The 20,752-nt window shown below is 37.8% G+C and overlaps 1 protein-coding gene across 1 annotated transcript in view; it reads right to left on the bottom strand.

Moving 5' to 3' along the window:
* Nucleotides 1-10,786, bottom strand: part of arhgap5 (Rho GTPase activating protein 5) — a 70,542-nt gene extending 59,756 nt beyond the window's left edge. Inside the window, exons 1-3 of the mRNA XM_059956356.1 lie at nt 10,398-10,786; nt 5,029-8,936; nt 2,601-2,736 (exon numbers count right to left, since the gene is read on the bottom strand). Of these exons, the coding sequence (XP_059812339.1) occupies nt 2,601-2,736; nt 5,029-8,751 (3,859 nt within the window). The 5' untranslated portion in view covers nt 8,752-8,936; nt 10,398-10,786. The remainder of the gene's footprint in view (nt 1-2,600; nt 2,737-5,028; nt 8,937-10,397) is intronic.
* Nucleotides 10,787-20,752: the final 9,966 nt, after the last annotated feature.

Here is a 20,752-nt window from a genome sequence, read left to right as displayed (position 1 = left end):
TTTACATAAAAACTCCACAAGGCATCTGCAGCTGTCCTCATGAACCTGCCTATAAGAGTTTTGCTCTCAGATAAGGTGACAGTTCCAGGTCATTCTAATATGATTTGTACTTTATTAAATACTGCTAATTGTTACACTACATCAAATTTTCTGTAAAATGGCTACATCTGTTGAATCACAAGTCTTTTCAACTTGAAGTACTACATACAAACTAACATTTAGCAAGGGTCTTTTCAAAAACTTCATACAGCTGTTATGTAAATTTTCTATTACATGCATTCATTTTACAGAACATTGCTCTGATCCTTTAAGGATTAAATAAATGCAAAAAGGAATAAAGCCTTTATTTTCATTAAAAAAAATTTAACCTATCAAGACATAACTCTTGTTTATAATTAGCTGATAAATTATTGATTTCCAAATCTGGTGTCATGACCTATGTTCCCTCTAAGCTGTGCATGTGTGTGCGCACACACGTTTTTCAACCAGCACACACAGGAAATTAATGTGCGCACAGAAGGCTAGTTACCTAAAATAATGCAGTAATTAATAATTGCACTTATTGAAAATAACCTTTCAGCTAAATGTTTCTATTAAGTAGTCAGTCAGTTTTTCAAATACCACAATGCATGTCACTAATTTACGTCACCTCACCTTTCCTGTTCTGGTTTATACAGCTATATCACGGCGGCAGCCAACTTTGGCAGACAGTGTTCATATCATAAAGTTTACAAAGATCTGTTTCAAATGCAGTATGTAAAAATCCTGTTTCAAAATGAACAGTTTTGCAACCTTGTACAGTTGATGGACATTGGAGGAACCTTTCTTACATCTAGTGCAGACTGCGAGCGAGGCTTTAGCCTAATAAATCAACTCAAAAACAATTTGAGAAACTGTTTAGGCAAATGTTATTTGGATATGCTAATGAGAACAAAAGCTATCAACTAGATGGAAATTCTATTAGTCTAGAAAGAGTTTAAAAAGAATGGGTAAATGCCAAAAACAGGAGAGAGAAAAAAATAACTGAGTGACTTAAATATGTATGTTATTTTGCTGTTATTCTGTGCAGTTTTATGTCAAATATTTTGTAAACCTTCATAAACTGTGTCATGTGTGCACATACTTAAGTCACAGGAAAAAAATTTGCAAAACATAAGATTTCTGCGCACACTGACTACTAAAAATTAGAGGGAATATTGGTCAGAACAGCAAACAAATTGACAATGAACTTCACTTTGAAAGCCTCAGCAGGTTGTTTCTTACCAGATTTTTGCAACATTCTCATTTCGGCCAAACTTCCATTCAGAAATAGAAACAAATAAAAATCCACCACCCCTCCCCCCCCCACCACACCATATAGTAATCTACTTTGCCACACAATATCTCAAGACTTAAATTTTGAGTTTACCTAAACAAATGCCAGAGATCAGTGCAATGGCTGAACTCTTTAGCAGGAGTTTTGCATTCGAGGCCTATATATGGGCATTTGAAAAGATATTTAATCAAGTTTTATATAATAAACTACACAGCAGAGTTAAAGCCAATGCATTTAGAGGTACAGTTAGCCATGCTGCAAGCCAAGAGCTATCTTGAATGGTTACTTTTCAGACTATATTACCAGGTGGTGCAGTAGCTTCACAGCTGGCACAACACTTTATAGCGCAAGCAATCCCACCGCTGTCTGTAAGTAGTCTGTACATTGTCCCTGTGACTGTGTAGGTTTGCTATGGATGTTCTGGTTTCCTCCCACATTCTAAAGATGTACAAGTTAGGGTCAATAAGTTGTGGGAATGCTATGTTTGCGCTAGGAACATGGTGACATCTGCAGGCTGCCCACAGCGATCCTACACTTTTCATGTTTTGATGTATATGTGACAAATACAGCTAAATCTGTATTTTTTTGTATTAGTATACATTGGAAAGTTACCACAATGGAAGCAAATTCACAGAGCATCATGTAGAGAGTCTAAAGACTTATTGTCCTTCAGAAGCTCTTCAAAGAATGTTAAATGCTGTACATTGCTATGGCACTGGCATGCATGAGAAAAACTGATTTCACAAGTTGTTAGGTCAGTAACCAGAAGACACAAATTTAAGGTAACTGGAACAAGAGTCAAGAGAAATAATATTTTGTCTTCTGAAGTAATCAATAGCTGTATGGATTGTGCTGGCCTGCAGATACAATAGTAACTTTCAAAAGGGAATTGGATTCCTTCGACTTGTAAAGCTATTCAGCAATTTTTTTTTATTTATAGAGAGCAATGTGTTCTTTGAAAACATGTTTTAAGTTTCAAAACTTGAAAAGGCTAGACAAAATGCAGTGTATTCCCAAATTCTGAGAGTACCGTTATCTGGTACAGCAAAAAAACTTCAAAAATTAAAGAATCATACCATAAAGAGTCAATAAACATGCAGAAATAAATAATAAATTGAATGTTCATAAAGTGAGAAATAACTGAATTGAAAATATAATTAGACAATTCTTTAGAAAGTCAGCACACAGATTCAACATATTACATTCCACAGCCTTTTAGATTCTCGAATTCTACAAGCTTCTCAATGCATTTAGCTTTCAGTTCCAGTATAATGTGCATGCCTACCTGTAGATTCAATGTATTCTACACATCGTTCAATAAAAGCTGGTATAGGATTATCAGCAGTAACCACATCTTCAAGAGGAACCCCAAAGTAATTACTTTCCCAATTTCTTCTTGCAGGTAGTCCAGGTTTCGGCCCCTTTGAAAAGTAATTCAATTAGGTTTCTATGGTGTTTATCAGTATAAGACATTTAAGTAGAATTTCACAAGCTTCTTCACATTTTAGTGTGCAGTTTAAAAAAAAGGGAATTTTCCACAAATTTATTGCACTTTTCATGAAAGCAAATTTGAAAAAGATACTGACATATCAGTCAGATCTGGATGACATTAGGCATTTTTCACAATTTTACACTGCCTTGAAAATGTATACAGCCCCCACAACTATCTTCACATTTTACTGTCTCATTTTCTAAATTTAAAATATTAGGTAGAATTTTTGAGCTAATCTACTAAACATTGTGCATCATGTCAAATCAAAAGAAAAAACTCCAAAACCTGTCAACAAAATACTAAAAATTAAAACCCAAAATTGTGAACCTACAAAAAGTATTCATTCCCCTTTGTAATTACCATGCTAACTTTCTTCAGGTACAATAAATTGCTCACCGACGCACCCAATTTGTTGATATAGAAAATTGGAGGATCACCTGTTTTCAATGATTTCATAATAATACCCCCATGTAAGGTCCAACAGTATAACCATATAACAATTACAGCACGGAAATAGGCCATCTCGGCCCTTCTAGTCCGTGCTTGTAGTATGGTAGATTTTCAACAGACCAAACCAAAATGAACACAAAAGAGCATTCAAGACGAATCAGGGAAATGATAATGGAGAAACACAAATCTGGGGAAGAGTACAAGATCATCTCAAAGGCACTGAACAAAGTTCATCGTGAAAATGTGGAAAAATTATCAAATCATAGCCGCACTGCCTAGGGTTAGGCTGCCCCACTAAACTCTGTCATCATAGACGAATGGCACTTGTGAAAGAGGCTACTGTGACACCAAAGGGAGCTGTAGATGTCAGTGGCAGCAACTGGAGATGAAGTTCATGGCTCCACAATCTCTACAGCCTTGCACAGAAGGAATATTTATAGAGAGTGGCAAGGAAAAAGCCCTGGCTTTTGAAAAGAAGCATATTCTTGCCCATAAATACTTAAAGCGTCACTTAGGAGATACTGTAAAGACATGGAAGAAGGTCTTCTAGTCGGATGAGACTGAAGTGGAACTTTTTGGCCTCAACATTAAGCAGTACGCATGGTGTAAAATATAACTGTGCATCAGCCAGGTAATGCCAACCCTGCTGTAAAGTCTGATGGAGATAGTATCATGCTTTGGGGATGCTTTTCAGCAGCAGGGACTGCAAATATGTTCAGGATTGATGGAAAAACGAATGCTGCTAAAGACAGGTAAATCCTGGTTTTAAAACCTATCAGCCTCTGCCGGTAAACTCAAACTGGAGAGATTCATCTTTCAGCAGGACAACGACCAAAAGCACACTGCCAGAGCAACCATGGAGTGGCTTCAAAAGAAGAAAACTTATGTCCTTGAGCGGCACAGTCGGAGTCCTAACCTTAACCCAATTGAACATCTCTGGCACAACCTCAACATTGCTGTCCACTGCCGCTCCTCAACTAATCTGGCATAGCTTGAGCAATTTTGCAAGGAGCAATGGACAAATTTTGCTCCATCACATCTTGCAAAGCTTAAGCAAAGACTTAACCAAAAAGACTACTGGCTGTAATAGCTACACGAGGTGGTTCCACTAAGTACTGAGCAAAGGGGGGTGAGTACTTTTGACCTGCTGACATTTCAGACTTTGAATTTTTAGTTTTTCATGTTTCCCAGTGTTCCCATTTTCCCAGTGTTTTTAGTTCTACTTTCGGGGGGAAAAAAAGCAGCATGTGATACACAAATAAAAATTCTCATTTAATCAAAACAAAGGGTTGGGGGTTGAATACTTTTACAAGGCACTGTAGATTATTTAGATCTTAAGACTTGTATACTAACCAAAAATTTGCCATCCAAGGTTTTGGAAATAGTTAATTCAAAACAATGCAGAACACAAAGAAATTACCAATTTGTACAATATAATCAACATGATGTTGGTACAAAATAACATTGGCTATACCGTTATGCTCTTATGCAGAAATGGATGCGCTGAAAGAAAAAGATTCACTTAAAAATTCACAGGTCTACTGATAAATTAATCCATAGTACAACATTGAAAAGCTCTGGATCTATTTTGCAATTAATTTCTAACTTTCAATTAAGATTGCTCTTTCTTTACTATAAACAAATTCAGTGCGTGCAACAGTGATCATGATGTTAGAAACATTTGGAAGGAACATTAGTCAACCCAAATCATGTTAGCCCACAATTTATAACAATTCTGTATGCAAAATAAAATGTACAATTCCAAACTTGCCTTTTTGTTTGGCTTTTGTGGCTTTGGTTTTGCTGGTTTTTTATCCCTCTTCCTCCTTGGATCATCAACTTCTGGATCAGATGCAATAGCAGGATTATCAATTCCTGCTTTCCCACAACTATCTGGGGACAGTAAAGGATCTTCCTCACTCCCACGATGAGTTTTCCCCTTCTTTGGCTTGCGTGAAGATGATGGCACAGTTTCATCATCACTACCATCAAAGCGTTCTCTCCTTCTATAGTATAATCTAGCCTTTCTAAATAGTGTCTTGGATTTGTATTTGTACTTTGAAGGCTTCCGTATTATGGGTTGCTTTGCGGATCTATCGATCAAGCCATTTTCTTCTTCTCCTAGGGAATTACTTCCTCCGATCAAAGTTGGCTTTCTTATAATCTTAGAAGTTTTTGAATCTTGGGGAATGGAATATATTTCATCATCCATTTTCGGTTTTAGCAGAGAATCTCTTGGGACTGAGTAATTGTCAGTTGGATCTAGGTCATCTGGATGGCCAAAAGGTGCTCGGTTGGTTCTCTTTGGGTTTTTACCAATTACCTGTTCAATGGTTTTCACAAGATTTGGATCAAGTTTTCTCACGTCAGGCCTCAAAATAGAAGGTTTGGGTTTAATGGGTGGAGGCACTTTATGATTCTCATGATTAACAATTGGACTACTGTGAACTGGATATTCAGTCCCTTCAAAGTCTGATCGATGTTTAGAACGATCATTGGATGAGGGAAGCAACTGCACCTCATCTCCAATAGGACTGTATGGTGGAGGTGCTTCATTGTCATCTTCTGAGTCAGGATAATAATTGTAAGCTGGAGAGTTTGCCCGAGGAGACAAGGAGGCATCATCATTTGCATTAGTGGATTCTCTGGTGTCATACATAAACGAATTTTCAATACTATTTTTCTTCTCTAGAACTTCACTGAAGAATGGTGTGAAAACTTCTGTCTGCCTATGATACTGTGATAAAGTATATATGGCAGTAAATTTTGCAGATATTTCTGTTGCTATATGTTCACCCTCAGTCATCAGCTCTTTAATTGCTTCATTTTCAAAAAAATCAGCTTGACTGTCAGTAACAGCCACCAACTGAACAGGAATGATATCTTGCACTTCCGCCAAAAAGGCACGGAGCATTGCCATGGAAGCTTTTCGTTTTGCTGAATAAACTAGGATATACCCATGGACTAACTCATCCTTTCTTACACAAATGGATGAGTGGTATGAAAGTATTGTAATCTGGATTCGTTTGCGCTTTTCACCAATAATCTTCTCAAGTAGGAGTGAATTACTATGACCAGGCTGAGCCGCACTGCAAAACTGAGATTCCAAGAAAGGTGAAAGAATTATGTCAACATTAAATGGATCTCCACACATGGCACACATTACAATTCTCAAGTCAGCTTCTGTCATATCTTTAATACTGGGCAAAGGACTAACAACATTTAAATTGTTTTTCAATGCTTCCAAGAGGCCTCTAAGAGCTTGTTTTATTTGGAATTCATGAAATTTGCGAGTATAGGTTCCAGAGGGCACATCAACAAAAGGACATTGCAACTTATTGGCAAGTTGCTGTCCCTGAAGTCTTAAAATTGGCAAGTTCTTGCTACCAATGTCTCTCTGGTTTGCTAATATAACTGTAAATGAAAGATTAGCTGTAAACTTGCCTTTCCTGTTTGGGGTAGCTTCACTTCTTATCCGTTCTATGCAATCAGCCATACAACTAAGTGACTCTGTAGAGTTATAAACACAAAAATAGCCATGAGGTCGATGTGTTGTAAGCAGACCAGACAATACAAAAGTATTGAGATCCACTGGTTGAAGATCCAGTTCATATATCTTACCATCTAAAGTATACTCATCATCAGTACACTGAACTCGAATTTCATTAGCTAGTTCCTGTGCAAGTCCATCCCTACCCAAGAGAACAAGAATAAGCTTATCAATATTGGCACTATCCTGATGCATGTTTGGCCGATTGTTATCAAACTGTATAAGACTGGTGGAAAGTAATTGTTCCACCTTAATGTCCATGCAATTCTGACCACTGAGACAAGTTTCTTTAGTTGGGTGGTAGACAAATCCTATGTGTTTTAACAGAAGAGATTCCCGATCCGGTGCAAGTTTTTGTAGTGCCCTGTATCTTGGCTCTTCACTTAGAACAGTGTTAATTTCATTCATTTTGGGTGTTGCATTAAGATCTAGATCATAAAAAAGTTCAGAATGTTCAAAAAGCATTTCTTGGAATTCCTCTTTTGCTTTTTCAACAATTTCTCGTTGATGTCTACTGTAAACCTCTCTACGATCAGCATCAGTTATAAACTTGCAAGCTTCATTGTCCATGACAAAACATGACACATCTTCCCAGGGCTTCCCGGGTGTTATGAACTGTACCTTTTCAAGGTGCTTCTTAAACTTCTCTTTCATTTCAAGCCTTCGCCTCTCAGAAATCAAATGTTGCACGTGATTGTGGTAAACTTTTTCTCCTTCTGATGTACTGAGAAGGTCAAAGGGAAGTCTCTTATCATTCATATTATCAATGTGGTCAGTTTCATCCCAGGGTGTTTTTTCTAACACAACAAACCAGAGGGGAAAGTCAGGTCTCTGTTCCAAAACATTCTGAGCCTCTGACCAGTTCAACTGTTCAATTTCCTCAAGCTCAGGAAGCAATATATTCAGGGCTTTTGGTAACAAAGCAATATACTCTTCCCGTCGTTTTCTAACGTGTTCTTGTTTGAGCTGTTCTATGTGCTTAGAAAATGTGTTTTTTGCCTTCTTTGTCCCTTCCAAAGTTACATATTCTTCATAATCAGGGTGATTTTTCAATTTATTACTTACAGTTTTCCACTCTGCATGATAATCTTTTACAGCCTGGACAATCAACTTTTCAAATTTGTCCGTTGCTGAAGCAACAAGTTGTCTCTGTTGCTTATAAGCATCCAAGTATGGAATAATCTTCGGCTTTGCCCGTGTTTTATCCAACAATTGAATTAAAGTAGCAAAACACAAGTCCACATTCACATGAAATCGCGCTGAAGTTTCTACAACAGGCATATTCTTTTTGTTAGTTGCAAAAGCCTGCACTTCCCGCAGGTAGTGATCAACACATTCATCACACTTTGTTGCTGCTATAACAATTGGTTTTTTTGTTTTTGTCAGCTGAGCAACAAGGTTATTTACAAACTTCAGCTGATCATCAAATTTCCTATTGCACCCTTTGCTCACATCAATGCACAAGAGAAAACCATCGATGGTTAACTTACCATCTGGCATCTGCTTCTGCTCAAAGTCTTGCTCCAAACCCAGTTGATCAGTGCAGATGTACATTAACTTTTCAGCTGACTGTAATTTTGATACAGCTGCTCGTTTTATGTATAGTTGTAAGTTTGTGCTTCGATGAGGCAGAAAAGTTTGGTCATCAATAAACTCAGTTTGTTCAATGACTTGTACTTTATATTCAGTTCCTTCCTCACTTGTGTGGCTTACATCACCCCAGAACAGAAAATGGTCATTGTTGACAACACGACCTCCAAAATCAATCGTGCTGAGTACTGAGGTATGCTCTGGGTAATAATCATCCGCTTTTGGGTGCACGTATCGATTGCATAAACAAGACTTCCCAACACCACTTGTACCTTTCTCCTTCTCTGTCCCTGATAATCCCACCACACTAATACTGTAAGTTGGGGGACGCAGTTCTTTATTTTTTGCCATCATTCTTTGCCAGTCATCCCTTTATATTTGAAGACAACATTGGAATGTGCTCCTTTATTCTGTAGTAAACCCACATACAGTGGGTCACTGCTTCTCTTTGATGCAGTCCATAATGAGCTCCATTTTCATTGAAAATACATTTTTCTTCATAATTTTATTTCAGTCCATAGTTCCTCAACATTTAAGTTCTGTTTAAAACAAATAAAATCAGTTAAAAGGTTCAAATATTTAGAAAACAAAACATGTCAAATATCAACTTATAAACTGGTAACTTTCATTCAGTCACAGCAGATGGAAGTGAAGCTGAACAGATAACAGGAAAAGTTTGTTGACCACCCTCAAACCTCACACTATCGAAATTATATAAATATAACAGTCAACGTACAAAATGAATGACAAATTTATGAGAACTCCTTGTGGAATTAAGCAGCGTAAGGGCAGAAGAGAAAAAAATTAGATATATAATTAAGTACTCAAACAGCAATATACAGTAGATTGTTTTTTATTCAGAGGCAAATAATTAACAAAATGTTTTAATATTTAGAAATCTTGTAATGTTTATCTGAATATATCATTTTAAATGTTGACTTTTAAAAACAGTTTACTTTATAATGGCTACCTCATTGAAGGCAAGATATTCTCAATTACTTGATTTTCAGTAATATTTTCAGTGAAGCAGCTGTAAATTTATTTTTTAATTTTGCAAATAAAATATTTCAATTTATCTTTTTTAAAAAATCACCACTTAAATTCTACTTGAAATATTCAGATTCTAAATAAATAATAGGAAAAAAAAGCCTACAGTTACGAAGCTTCAAATTATAAATTACACGCACAGCTGCGGCAATTTCACCGCAGCCAAAACATATAAATTGCCGATCCTCACTCAGTGCGCTATGGCAGGTTTATAAAATCCCATCCCACCGTACATATATATATTTTAAATCCAATATCATTTCACGGGACTGAAACTGACTATGTGTGACTCAGCCAAACTAATAAAAGATCACAATAAAATAGATGCATAAATTAACTATGACAATTTTCATAGCTTCCTTTTCGCGTATACTTTTAAAACACGCAAAAAAGGAATACAAGTAAAGAACACTCAATGTCATCTTCTAAAGACACCTTCAATAGGCCCAATACCCTCCCCCACTACGAGCTAAAATCGGGAATCTCGATATTTTAAACATGTATATACAAATACTTATGTAAATCGAATAAACACTAATTCCAGTTCGGTTACATCATCACTTTGCCATTACATATTTTAGGGAATATTTTAAAACTGTTTCCATCGTTTGTGCCTGGACAGGTCAAGGAAAGACTGTCTCTCATGACCAACCCTCCTCCCCAAAATAAAACATCGCCCCTCCACTAAAAAAAAACATTAAGGAGAAATTTTACAGCGAACAATCGCAGCGCTCGAAGAGCGAGGCTTGATGCAGATGGGTTGCCTATTACTCAGCGTTAAATTCCCTCGCCGGCCGAGCTTCACCATTCCCTCCATTGTATCCGGATTTTCCCCTTACCCAACATGGTTGCTGCCAAGCTACTCTCGGCTTCCCTCCGCGGCCTGCCCCGGCCCGGCTGATTCCCCCGCCTCCTCGCACCGGGATTAACACAGCGTTTCGTTGTACTTGTACCTGACGTGCTCGTCCGCCGCCACTTCTACATTATTTTTTTCAACTCTCCTCCTCGGATGGATCGTTTTTCTTAAAATGCATTTTTGATGTTTTAAAAAAAACCAAGCAACCGGCAGCTGTAACACTCAGCTCGCGAAACAAGTTTTTATCTGGCCCACACCCCCTTCGCTTTTCGCTCTCGCCGGCCGAGCGGGCAAATCAAAGCGACGTGTGGACTGAAATGGCGGATACCGGCGCACAACTTTTCCAGCTATTTGGGCTCCTCGAGCAAACTCGACTCGCCGCGTCCGTCCCTCGCCCTCTCCCCCGCCCTCCGGCAAACGACGACAGGAGCAGCAGCAGCACCGCGGCGTCGGCGTCCTTCCAGCGGCAACCTCGCTCCACGCACACGCACGCACGGGACGGGCACGGTCGGGCAGACGTCACGGTGGTCGGAGGGGTGGTGGGGTGGGGGCTCCGACCGGAGGGATGTCAGCGCCTCGTCCCGCTCTCCCTCCGAGGGAGACTGCTCAAGCAGTTGTGAGTACGATCGCGGGGGATTCCTGAGGCGCCTCGCATCCTTGGAAATGCGTGGAATGTCCGTCCCCCTTAGAGGGAGGAGCTCCCTGAGAATATGGGAAACCAGGACATGGATGTGGACCCGCTCCCGCTTTACGCTGGAGAGCCCCTCGCTGCGAAACGTTATGTTACTTTAGCAGCTACAGATCCGCACGAATGTTAACGAATGGTCGTCGAGCTTCTGGTCTACCATGGATTTGCAGAAGGTCCAGATTTAATTTGGGATATTGGTTTACGGTGCGGAAATTACAGTCATATTAAAGCCAAACGCTGTGGATGTTTGATAGTGTGCTTGGTCATTCTGTTAGATAAATAGCCCCGTTGCCGGAACTTCCGCGACTATGTTGTAGCGTACTGAGATAGCTAGGAATATAACACAAAACGGAGTGTAGAGAATAATTTGCAGGTAAAGTCGTTTCTGTTAAGAATTAATCTTTCATCTTACAGAATCTTTCGTTTTCGTTCTGCTGAATATTGATTTTATTCAATAACACTACTGATTAGTGTTGAACTCTGAATCTCGTCCTTTTTCTTCCCGACAATGAATTCTAACAAAAGGACCATTTGTAAAAGTCTCTTTGAGGTTAAACAATTTGAAATACAAACTGTCCAAGCGAAATACGAGAAAAATGAAATCCGTTGACACAGTTGTTTAAAACAAAGGATTTTTTAAAAAGTTGTCAAAACAAATTGTGAATTTTTAAACAATTTTATGTAAATTTAAGACTTCAACTACTTGTTCTCATGGTTTGAATCTGAGTTTGTGGGTTAAAATCTCCAGAAATTTGAGTATTTGTGTAATCTAGAGTGAAGGGTGCTGCAGTTTAATCTGGAAGATAGTTATTAAACATAGAATTCAGTGGAAATATGTAATTTTAGGGTCTGTTCAGTGCTCTGTAAAATGAGAAGGGTGGAGCAGATCTGATGGGAAATCTGAGCACTTTCAAAGACTGAGAAACTTCTGCTTATCTCATAATTAATCCAAGAATATGGGGTGTTTATAAAAACTGAAGAAATAATCTTGAAATTTAGAAAGTATGACCAAATATGTACAAGACCAGCTTGGCTTGGAGCTTTGATCAAATCAAACATTGTGGCATTTCTCTCTTTTTGAATTTACACTATAGATAAATAGCCAAATAGGACAAATTGCCAGAACTTTCACGTCCACTGGACCTATATAACAGCACTTACGTCTTTTGTAATGCCTTTAGCATTGTCATTTAACAGAAGTTAAAAATAAAAATGATAAAATATGACTGAAAGGAAGAGATACACAAAAAGATTAAAACGGTTTGCCTGACCTGCTGAATTTACAGCAATTTCTGATTTTATTCTTGATATTCAGCATTGCTGATACAATTTTGGGGCATGGAGACACTCAGAAAGCCAGAATTATACCAGCAGATAGTTCAAAACGGTTTTTAATTCTAAATTTGGGTGAGTTTGGGAAATGGGTGGTAATATTTAAGCAAAAGGAAAAGAATTATACATTTTCTCCAGATCCCCTAACATCTCCAGTGGCTGATCCAATTGCTCCCTGTGCCCTGCAACCTTTTCATCCTTCTTTTATCTATAATCCATCTATCCCTGCTTTAGAGATTTTAAGACTTTGCCTCAGTATACTCCATTCATTAAAGAAGCATGTAGGTGCATGCAAGCACGAAGAGACAAAAAAGGGCACACATGGTGGATGCTTTCAGGTTAGTTTTCAGGTTCTCTTTTTACTCTGAGAAATTGAGATGAATGAGAACTGGAGTCCCTAATTTATATCCTGAAGGGAAGGCTTCGGGTTGTGAAAATATGAGGAAAGATCAGAGTTACAAAAAGTGGAATTTGAGATTATTCGGGGGGCAAATATGATAACATCAATATTCTGGCACCATAAGTGTGCTTTAGAGTGTGGGTTTTCAGAGAAGTAGATTCCCACGTCATAGACTTAAGAAGGAGTGGCAGGAAGTGAGTATCCATGTATAATAAAGCCTAGCTGATAAAAATATGACCCTCAATTCAACTATTTCTGCATTTTCCAAGCCCTGTGGTATGTTTTCAGGCTGACAGCCAGATTGATGGCTTGAAAACTGCTTTTAAAAGTACATTTTGTACTGACACATTTGTTGACCTTAATGTTAGATAAAATTGGCAAATATACTGTTAAAGTATGAAAACTTTCTCCTAAGTTTAACTTGCAATCTATAGTAGATTTTTGCAAAAGATGATTGAAAACATATGTTACCTACAAAATAGTTATTTGTTTTTTTAATTAGCTATTTCTCCACAGACGCTGTCAGATCTGAGTATTTCCTCAGAGGTGCCATTCCAAATACTATTCCAGAATGTTGTTTTATTTTACCCACATGGTGAACTCGTTGGAACTCAGACAATTGTCAGGAATCTGGCACTTAGTTGGTTCTGTTTTACTCAAAAGTGCTTTCAGTTGTGGATATGGGTTTCCCAGTGGGAGATGCATGAAGCTATAAAAGGGAAAAGGAGAAAAAAATTGCTTAAAGGAAACTCATCAGTAGGCAAACTATGAGGTTGAGAAGATCGGTCAGTTAAAATGGAATGAAGCACCAAAACAACTGTCCTTTGAAGCCATACCAGCGTCAAGCCATTCTGCTATTGTTCAGTTGGATCTTCTGATTAGTTTGTTAGAATGTATATAATGTCTTTCATGGGCATTAAATATTAGAAGAATCTCCCAAACAAACATCCTTGGGAGGTCTTCACTCAGTTTATTTTCTGGCATCTTTTATATTTGAGTGACAATCCCATTACACCTACTGAGCAGGTACTTTCTCATCATCCCAGAATGCTCCCTCTTTCCCCCATTGTCCTATTATTCCATGCCCAGATCTCCTCTTACCACTGCACTCTCAGCCAACCAAAGTTGTGCTCCTGATAAGTGATAGCTAAAAGTGCTGCATTTTTAATCTTCCAATTCTATCAAAGATCGATGTTAGGCATTTAACATTAAAAATGCCTCTCTGCCTGGCACGTTTACCTTCCTTTCTTCCCTTGTTAGAAATTAGAATCTTTGCCTTGCATATCTTGGTGAATAGATTGATCTACACTGCCACCAAAATGAATATGAAATGAAAAATTCCTCCAGGATTTTTCCTTTTTCTTTCCTCTCTGGTTCACGTATCTAAAATTTAAAGAATGTGGCTATGATGTTTGTTGTCAGAACACATATTTTAGTGTAACCCAGATATACACAAACCAGAAAAAAGTCATTATCCTTGATTACGTTGTTTTTATTGTCTTTTTGAAATTATTTTAGGTAGAAAGTAACTAACATTGGTCTTGTATAAATAGCAATCGTGATAATATTATACTGTGAACTGACATCTGTAGTATGTTTATGAACAGTTAGATATGGAAATCATTAAGTGTTTCATGGAGGGCTACACCTTGCACCTTTCTCCAGCTTAATACTGTCAGTGATGAGAAGTTCAAGTGCTTAAAACTATGATACCTGTAAAATGTACCAGCTTGTATTCCAGGCCTGCTTCAGAGACTGGTTGGAAATTTCAATTAAACACCTTCACACCCCCCCCCCCACATCAGGACATTCAAACAGCCCCTAGAAAGGGTAAAAATCTTTTTTAAAAAGTTAAAATATTTGAGAAAATGTTTGCTCTGGAACAGGGTGTCATAGTGAAGCAATCAGTAGCAATTGGATGCCTTACAGCATCAGAGACACAGCTTCAATCCTCAATTCTGACCTTGTGTAGGTGAATGGGTGGGTAGGGACTGGTGATGAGAACGTGTGGAGAATTAAAAGGAGGATTCATATGGGGCAAGTCTAAATTGACAGCTGATGGTTGCTATGAACTGAATGGGTTGAAAGGCCTGTTTTCATATTGTATCTCTGATTTTATGCTCTTGGTTGGGCATGGCAGTTGACTTTATATGGGCCAGTTCCTAGCTATACAGAGCCTTGAATTTTATATGATAGATTACCTACCTCAATGACAATCCTAAATGCTTATTATTTGTGTAATAAGTCCCTGGAGCACACAATGAGAAGAACCTGCATTTTTCAGGATCAGAATCAGGCTTATTATCACCGGCAGGTGATGTGAAATTTGTTAACTTAACAACAGCAGTTCAATGCAATATATAACTTAGAAGAAGAAAAAATAATAAATTGGTATATCTTATTCAGTATACTTTGTACATTATATGTATAGTGAATAGATTTTAAATCATGCAAAAAACAGAAATACTATAATTTTTTTTAAAAGTGAGGTAGTGTCCAAGGGTTCAATGTCCATTTAGGAATCAGATGGCAGAAGGGAAGAAGCTGTTCCTGAATCGCTGAGTGTGTGCCTTCAGGCTTCTGTATCTCCTACCTGATGGTAACAGTGAGAAAAGGGCACGTCCTGGGTGCTGGATGTCCTTAATAATGGCCACTGCCTTTGTGAGACACCACTCCCTGAAGATGTTCTGGGTACTTTGTAGGCTAGTACCCAAGATGGTGCTGACTAGATTTACAACCCTCTGCAGCTTCTTTCGGTCCTATGCAGTAGCACCCCCCCCCCCCCCACCCCCATACCAGACAGTGATGCAGCCTGTCAGAATGCTTTCCACAGTACATCTATATAAGTTTTTGGAGTGAATTTGTTAAACATATCAAATCTCTTCAAACTCCTAATAAAGTATAGATGCTGTCTTGCCTTCTTTATAACTGCCTCCATATGTTGGGACCAGGTTAGATCCTCAGAGATCTTGACATCCAGGAACTTGAACCTGCTCACTCTCTCCACTTCTGATCCCTCTATAAGGATTGGTATGTGTTCCTTCTTCTTACCCTTCTAGAAGTCCAAAATCAGCTCTTTTATCTTACTGATGTTGAGTGCCAGGTTGTTGCTGCAACACCATTCCACTGGTTGGCATATCTCACTCCTGTATGCCCTCTTGTCGCCATCTGAGATTCTACCAACGATGGTCGTATCATCAGCAAATTTATAGATGGTATTTGAGCTATGCCTAGTCACACAGTAATGGATATATAGAGAGAGTAGAGCAGTGGGCTATGCCCACACCCCTGAGGTGCACCAGTGTTGGTTGTCAGGAAGGAAGAAATGTTATCACCAATCCGCACAGATTGTGGTCTTCTGGTTATGAAGTAGAGGATCCAATTGCAGAAGGAGGTACAGAGGCCCAGGTTCTGCGACTTCTCAATCAGGATTGTGGGAATGATGGGATTAAATGGTGAGCTATAGTTGATGAACAGCATCCTGATGTAGGTGTTTGTGTTGTCCAGGTGGTCTAAAGCTGTGTGGAGACCTGTTGAGATTGCATCTACCATTGACCTCTTGTGGTGATAGGCAAATTGCAATGGGTCTGGGTCTTTGCTGAGACAGGAATTCAATCTAGTTATGAACAACCTTGTAAAGCATTTCATCACTGTAGATGTGAATGCTGCTGGGCGATAGTCTTTAAGGCAGCTCACGTTATTCTTCTTAGGCGCTGGTATAATTGTTGCCTTTTTGAAGCAAGTGGGTACTTCCTCCTGTAGCAGGGAGAGGTTGAAAATGTCCTTGAATACTCCTGCCAGTTGGTTGGCCCAGGTTTTCAGAGCCTTACCAGGTACTCCAATCGGATCTTCCACCTTACGAGGGTTCACTCTCTTTAAAGACAGCCTAACGTTGGCCTCTGAGACAGAGATCACAGGGTCATCAGGTGCAGCAGGGATCTTCACAGCTGTAGTTGATTTTTCCTTTCAAAGTGGGCATAAAAGACGTGTTCACCTGGTAGTGAAGTGTCGCTACCATTCGTGCTATTGGGTTTCATTTTGTAGGAAGTAATGTCTTGCAGACCCTGCCCGAGTTGTCCTGCATCCAATGTCGCCTGCAGCTTCATTTGAAATTGTCTCTTCGCCCTTGAAATAGCCTCCGCAAATCATACCTGATTTTCTGGTACGGGCCTGGAATGCCAGATTTGAATGCCACAGAGCTAGCCTTCAGCAGACGATGTACCTCCTGGTTCATCCAGGGCTTTTGGTTTGGGAATGTACAGTAAGTCTTTATCGGCACACGCTCGTCCACACAGGTTTTAATGTTGTCAGAAATAACTGCAGCATACTCATCCAGATTTGAAGATGAATCCCTGAATATAGTCCAGTCCACCGATTCAAAACAGTCCTGTAAGTGCTCCTGTGCTTCCCTTGTCCATAACTCTTGGTCCTCACTACTGGTGCTGCAGTCTTCAGTCTCTGCCTATACTCAGGGAGTAGAAGTACAGCCAGGTGATCAGGCTTTCTGAAGTAGGCATTCTTGATGGTAGTGTAGCCTTGGTCCAGTGTATTGTTTCCCCTGGTATTGCAAGTGATCTGTTGATGGTAATTGCTTAGTGATTTTTTTCAGACTGGTCTGGACTACAGACAAATTGTGTATTTTGTATTGTTCCAACATGCATGTTGTAAGGTTATCCAACTTGAATAGAAAAGTATACATATTTTAGGAACCCTATCAAAGAGAATAATTTTATGCAAATAAGATCATAAATATAAAATATTAATGGATTTTTGTAAATGTAACTAAAATACATGTAGTTTTTACTAAACCTGCAACAAAGTAAAGTTGAGCATATCAAAAATTGTATTTAATGACTAGTCAGTCTTAAATCTCATTTAGAGCAGTTTCACTGTAAGTACCTGATCAGTACTTTCCAATAGAGGGAAACTAGTGTATATAACTATTGCTGATGACATAATGCAGTAAAAATGTTTCATATTTCCATATGGTTTTTTTGCTTTATTAGTCATAATGGTGAATTAATCCTACACACCTTTACCACATGTTTGACATAATTCTAAAAACAAAATCTTCAGATTTTCCCCAAATAATTAGTTAACATATAACTCCAAAATCTTTATTACAATAATGATAAGCATACAACAGTTGCAGAAATGAACTCAGCACATGGAAGCACATTTCTTCTCTAACCAATTTTTTTTCACTCCCATTCTAAAAGCTGTGAAATAACTTGGGCATTCTCCCAGACCTCATTGACAGAAACATGTTTCATTTGTTAACTGTCTTGCTGTGATTATAATCATAAACAAGATTATCTTGTAGCCAAACACAGTGTTTAAAGTGGGAACCACTCCATAATCTTAAACAGTTTTACTTGACAAATATTATTTTTGACAATAGGGGTTTTTATGTTAAGAAACCCTGATTTTCATCTTATTTCCACAGCTTTAGAATTTGAGTTATGGTTGATCAGGTGTTATTACTGGTAATTTTTCAATGTAAAATAGTGTCAGCAATGGTGTACAAATACCAAGTTAACCAAAAGGGCTCCAAGAAGGGATGGAAGGAGAAAGAATGAACGTGTCATCCCAGGCTGATGTCCCATATCCACAATCATTTCCACACTACAGTCTAAGAGGGCCTTAAAAGTGTGAAACAATATTAACATCATCTGAACTTGCCAGAGCTACAGAATATCAATAAAGTATAATTTATTCACCCATTCATCATATTCATTGAGGGTGGATCCTGTTACCTCAGAAAAGTAATTTGACATGATTTACAGAAATCTTCAAGCTATTTTAAGAAGTGTTGACATAGCTTTTCTTCTTCACGTCCATGGTATTAATCTGGCAGAGCAGATAATCTGCCTTCTGGAGAATCTGCATGAATTTTATTACATTAACAAATCTAACCATTAAGCTCTCAAGAACAAGTGAGAGCTTTAGGCTTTACTACTGATGTATGCTAGGTAAACCCAACCATTGGTGGTGTGTTGTCATTCCTTACCATACCATTGCATCACATTCAGTACATGCTTTCAGGGGAAAAAAAATTGGTTTGTCAAGTTAGCAGAGCTAACATTCATCTGAATGATAAAAAGAACATCAATGGTTAAATTTTGAAGAGGAATGCATAAAAGTAGGGTTGTATTACCTGAATTTACAAATTTTACAAACTTAAAGTTTTCTGGATATTAAGGGAACTGATGGGGCAGGTTTAGAACCATCTCCATTGGTTAGCAAGTTGAAAATGAAGGGACAAAGTCCAAATATAAGAACTAGGCCTCTTAGAAGAGACATTTTTAAAAAATACAATACCCTCTGTAAAAAGTGTTAAGAATTTATAGCCGAACTGCAATTTATTGTTGAGCAGAGCCAATTGGAAGTTTTAAATCTGAAATTGAGATTTCTGTTATTATTGAGGGAAATAAGACAAATCAGCTGAATGAAGCTCTGTCACAAATTATCTGTGATCTTATTGAGTGGCAAAAGACACTTGAGGAGTTCTCTATTCCTGATCTTGTGTTCTAATTAAGGTATTTATAATTTCTGGCACAGGACAAGTGAGTTAGTCATTTAACAGGAAATGCTTGTACATACCTGCAGGGTGTGTCGTACAAGAACAACTTTTCACTGAATGTAGATGAAGTAATAACAAATCAAAAAGAAATTCTTATGATTTTTTTGCTTAATCTCGATCTCTTTTTTACTTTGTACATGAAACCTTAACACTTCACTCTGATATCTCATCCTCAGAAAGAAAAAAAACTACAAGCAGTTTACTATCGGTTTCAATTTCTAAAATATTCAAAGTAATCTAAATAAGCAGTCTTTTGTTGACCTCTTATTAAAATGTTGATGGAATATACTGAATGTTACAGCATATGTAATGAACAAAAATATAGCTTAAGTTTTCTCACTACCTTGTTTAGTAACCATTCCCATTTTAACATGTTCAAATAATTCTCCAATATAACAAGGTAATAGAAAATGGTTGTCTGTTTACATAAGAAACTGTTCTTTTGAAATAAAGACAAATACAGTTCCGGGAACATTAATAAGATTCCATAAGATTTAAATACTTTTCAATAAATAATTTTGTGATCTCCTTGACTCATAATAGGGTAAATGAATTAAGAAATTTTTAAAAAAGTGATTTACATTTTTTAAAAACTGAGCTACAATATGACTGTCTTAGTCAACCTACATTACTCTGTCCAAAGTGCAAGCCCAGTCAGGGCAGGATCCTTTATCAGCCATGTCATCTACGCTTAGTTATTAATCCTATTTATCTAAACTTTGAACTTGCTTTGAGTACTGCAGTGTTGTTTTAGTTCATTCACAGAAATAGATATTTTGAAAAAGTATTTTTGGTAAGAAAATTAAAAAGAAGTTTCTAAATTATTTTTTTTAAAATCTTGGTTGTGTTCTAACAAATTGCACTCCAGGCATCAAGTATTGCAATGGGGATCATTCAGAATTAGACCATTGCTGTACAATACACTGCTTCTAACATGCATGTTATATCGAGATACTGGCCTAGATTTCATTCATAATCTTGAGGAAGCTCAGGACGTCAAGGCAAGAACTTCTGAAGAGTACTTGGTTCAGTTTTCCGACTGCATTCCAGCATTAGACATCTTAACACTTTCACTGCAGAATCTGGCTCCTGCAGGCTTCGGTCAGGTGCAAATTCAGCAACACCATTTTATAGAGAGTAAAAGTAACAAAGGAAAGTTTCTGAAGGGGTTAACCAAACTTAAATAGTTCCTAATGTGTTTTATGTTTTGATTTAAGTAATCTTTAAAATTAAAACTAAACTTAATTTTTGATGGTTTGCGTCTTGGAGTAAAATCATACACACCTTTTTGCTTAACAGCTAGTTTAGCAAGTATTTTTCTACATGGAGCTAGAATTAGACCTTCCACACAATACAGGTCAACAAAGAGTTAATAAGACACACAATATTTGTCTTCATTAACCAGGCAGGAAGGTAAAAGTACGACCATGTAAAACATTAGTGAGTCTG

This window comes from Hypanus sabinus, chromosome 2 (assembly GCF_030144855.1).
Source record: "Hypanus sabinus isolate sHypSab1 chromosome 2, sHypSab1.hap1, whole genome shotgun sequence".
In the NCBI taxonomy this organism is placed as follows: domain Eukaryota; kingdom Metazoa; phylum Chordata; class Chondrichthyes; order Myliobatiformes; family Dasyatidae; genus Hypanus; species Hypanus sabinus.
Note: the sequence above shows the minus strand (reverse complement) of the source record. Positions and strands in the feature narration are given on the sequence as shown.